The sequence below is a fragment of the Panthera uncia genome, unplaced genomic scaffold, assembly GCF_023721935.1.
Source record: "Panthera uncia isolate 11264 unplaced genomic scaffold, Puncia_PCG_1.0 HiC_scaffold_952, whole genome shotgun sequence".
NCBI lineage: Eukaryota > Metazoa > Chordata > Mammalia > Carnivora > Felidae > Panthera > Panthera uncia.
In genome coordinates, this window is record NW_026060147.1 from 1 (window position 1) to 3,582 (window position 3,582).

At 68.8% G+C, this 3,582-nt stretch overlaps 1 protein-coding gene across 1 annotated transcript in view; it reads left to right on the forward strand.

Moving 5' to 3' along the window:
* Positions 1 to 2,129: 2,129 nt before the first annotated feature.
* LOC125918534 (multiple epidermal growth factor-like domains protein 6) overlaps positions 2,130 to 3,582 on the forward strand; it is a gene marked incomplete at its 5' end in the record, with an annotated part of 10,760 nt that continues 9,307 nt past the window's right edge. Inside the window, 4 exons of the mRNA XM_049624518.1 lie at positions 2,130 to 2,255; positions 2,835 to 2,966; positions 3,045 to 3,173; positions 3,278 to 3,409. Coding sequence (XP_049480475.1) covers positions 2,130 to 2,255; positions 2,835 to 2,966; positions 3,045 to 3,173; positions 3,278 to 3,409 — 519 coding nt within the window. The remainder of the gene's footprint in view (positions 2,256 to 2,834; positions 2,967 to 3,044; positions 3,174 to 3,277; positions 3,410 to 3,582) is intronic.

Below are 3,582 nucleotides of genomic sequence, written 5' to 3' on the forward strand. Positions count from 1 at the left end.
GTCTGAGCCTGGGGGACCCGGGGCAGCTCCGTCCCGGTGGGTCTGAGTCTGGGGGACCCGGGGCAGCTCCCTCACCGTGGGTCTGAGTGCGGGACCCTGGCAGCTGCTCCTGCAGGGGCGACTGGAAGCACAGGGTTGGGCTGGAAGTGCGGCGTGGCGAGTGACAGAAGGCCCCCCGCACGGCTGCCCTGGCCACGCGGTGAAGGACATGGGCAGAGCGGTGGGCGAGGCTGGAGGCCCCTCTGGTGCTCACACGCCGCAGGCAGATGAGGAGGAAGAAAGCCCCCCGCGTGGGTCCTGGGGCTGCCCAGCCCTACTCATGGGGTGTGGACAAGTAGGGACCTTCCAGAGCACACGGTGTGAGCACCGTTTGCACCTGTTGGCCCAAGTGGATGGGAACTGCCCGGCCTGAGCGGTCCACTGGTGTGAGCATTCTTTGAGGTTGGGGCGGGGGGGACTGGCTGGCTCGAGCTCCCCCTAGTCTTGGCCTGTCCCGTCCCGAGAACAAGGAGGGGATCGGAGGCCACTACCCAGCCTGAGATGAGTCAGTGTCTCCCTGTGCACCAGGCCAGGTCCCTCTAGAGGGGTGGTCCTGGAGGCCAAGGTGATGATCTCGCAGAGCTCTCGGGTCCCAGGGGTCCAGGAGGAGTGTGTGGGGGGCTGGGAACCCAGCCTGGACCCCCAACCCCCTGTGCACCCCAAGGGGCTCCGCGGTCTCTGGAGGTCTTTAGTAGCTGCACACATCTGCTCTCCTGTCCTCCAAGCCCCGGCAGAGCTCAGCGAGTCACAGACTTGCCTTGGGGACCCCTGACTCTTCTCTCTGCCTCCCCCCACCCCACCGGACACTCACGGGAGTGCTTGTGAGCACAGCACACACTTGGGCAGCTGCCCCAGGGAGGGGCAGGAGGTCTCTCCAGAAACCGTCAGCTGGAGCCCTTCTCTGCTGGGTTTCCTTGTTTCTTTCCCTTTTCTCTTTGATAGTTTCCTGCACCCTAAGGATGCAGCACAGGAAATGCCATGCATATTTTTTTGGGAGTGATGGGCTCCCCACTCCTGTCGGGTCTGGAGAGATTTACCACCCCAAATGCGTGTCTGCCGGGCCCCCTGAGGCCCCACGGGACAGCTTCAGCTGGTGCCGTCACCGGCCTCCATCCCCTGGTCCCCACTGCGCGGCTGCCCGTGTGCGCCTCCGGTCCTGCTCAGGTGCCCTTGCCCCGGGGGCGGGGGGAGGCGGGTGCGCGCCCCGCCCAGGACGGGCCCTCAGGACAAGGGTCCGCAGATGTGTCCTCAGTCCCAGAGCCCCCTCCAGGGACTCCACCCACCCCTCCGACACTCTGCCCCAGGGCAGGGTGCTTGCTCCCCACTCCCCCAAGGGCACTTTTTGATTCCTTGGGTGCGGAGCTCGGCCCCACAGCCCACCCCCTCCAGGGGCTGCGCCCTCCTTCCTGGACCTGCCAGAGCTTTCCTGCGGCAAGGGGCAGAGCTGCAGGGGGGCCCAGGGCTACTGTGGGGTGTGGGGGGAGGCCGTGCCCAGGCTGGTCGGAGGCTTAGGGCGCCCTGGGCTCTGCGTGTTCTCTCGGGGAGGGCGCAGAGGCTCCCAGCACCTGCACCCACAGAGCCTGCCGTCTTCGCCCCTCAGCAGGCTCTCTCTCCCTGGTCTTGGCTCTTCCCCCAGGGTCTTGCTGCCCCTCTGTTGGGCAGAGGAGGAGGGGGCCCCAGGACTCTGGGAGGCCCCCCCCACCCTCCTAATGTGTCTGGCTCCCACGGTAGCCCCCATCCTGCGCGGAAAGGGCCACAGGGCGGGGTAAAGTGGTGTGTGTAGAACCCTGCCTCACCCCAGCCCGTACTCTTTGGGGATCTGAGGCAGGGGGCCACGCCTGTCCTGGGCTTCCTGGCTGGCGGGGAGCGGGGAGGAAGGAGGGCAGAACTGCCTCCGGCTCCAGTGTGCTTGGGAGCCCGCAGAATCCTCCCTGCGCCCCCTGCCCCCAGCAGGCCCCTCCCTGCCGGCATGCTCCGCGCCCTGCCTGTTCCTATGACCACCATGGTCACCCAGGGGACTCTGGCTGTGCCCAGCAACCCCACTGGGGTAGGGGGTTGCTGAGGCCCCACCTACCTGTTCCTTCCTGCAGAGTGCCCGGAGGGGACGTTCGGTGTGAACTGCTCGGGCTCCTGCTCCTGTGGTGGGGCACCCTGCGACCGGGTCACGGGGCAATGCCAGTGCCCTCCAGGGAGGACTGGGGACGATTGTGGGGCAGGTGAGTGGTAGCAGTGTCCTGAGATCCCCTCCCCACTGCGCTGCACAAGGCTGGGTGGTCCCAGCCCGGACCGTGTTTGGGGACCCCAGCGCCAACTGCATTTGGGGACCCCCAGCCCTGGCCCCCGCCCTGGAGGCCTGCAGACCCCGGCCCCATCCTCAGCAGCTGAGACCCCACGCTGAATCACGCTTGGGTCTGGGGGTGGGGACCGAGCTGACCTACGTGCACCAGGAGCCCGTCAGCCACGGCGACGGACCGGCCAGCCGAGCCGCCTGCCCTCCCTGTGGGCGGTGCTGTGCCCTCTGGGCTGCCGGCGTATGGGGGTCTCCCAGCCTCTCTGATGCACTCCCCATTTTGCCTGTTGAGCTGTCCTGGGGCAGGGGCTCCTCTTTGGAGGTGGTCCTCTGCAGCCTGCAGCCCAAGGAGGGGCTGGGGGCTCCCATGACCCCTTCCTCTCCCTCCCCTGGGCCGGCTCAGTTGGTGCCACCACTAGGCTGGGACACAGGGTCGGTACCGTGCTCCCCCGGGGCAGCAAGGCCCCCCGGGGAGACTGACTGGCTGTGGTGGGGGGGGGGGTAGATTGTCCCGAAGGCCGCTGGGGGCTGGGCTGCCAGGAGATCTGCCCTGCGTGTGAGCACGGTGCTGTCTGCGAGCCCAGGACCGGAGCCTGCCTGTGCCGCCCCGGCTACACGGGCAGCCGCTGCCAGGACGGTGAGTCCCATGTCCCCTCCGACCTGAGACCCTAGCCCGGGCGGCCCCACCCACCGCTCACGCTTCCTCGTCCTGCAGCGTGCCCGGCGGGCTGGTTTGGGCCCGGCTGCCAGATGAGGTGCTCCTGTGCCAATGACGGGCACTGCCACCCGGTGACCGGACGTTGCAGCTGTGCCCCCGGGTGGACCGGCCTCAGCTGCCAGAGAGGTGTGTGGGCCCGGGGCCCGGGGCCGGGCTTGTGGGGGGAGGAGGAGACGGGATGCTCGCGGGTTCTGCCGGGCCTGTGCGGGCTGACCTGGGTTGTGTTGCAGCCTGCGACAGCGGCCACTGGGGACCCAACTGCAGCCACACCTGCAGCTGCAGTGTAGGCCACGGGAGTTGCGATGCGGTCAGCGGCCTGTGTGCGTGTGAGGCCGGCTACGCGGGCCCGCGGTGCGAGCAGCGTGAGTCCTGGCCCGCCCACAGCTGTGCTCCCACACGTGTACACGCCTGCACGCAAGTGCTGGGGCCCTAGTCCTGGGACAGGCAGGGGTCCCCTCCCCCAGCTCCCCCTGCCCCCCCGGCTCCCCCTGCCCCCCCGGCTCCCCCTGCCCCCCCCGGCTCCCCCTGCCCCCCC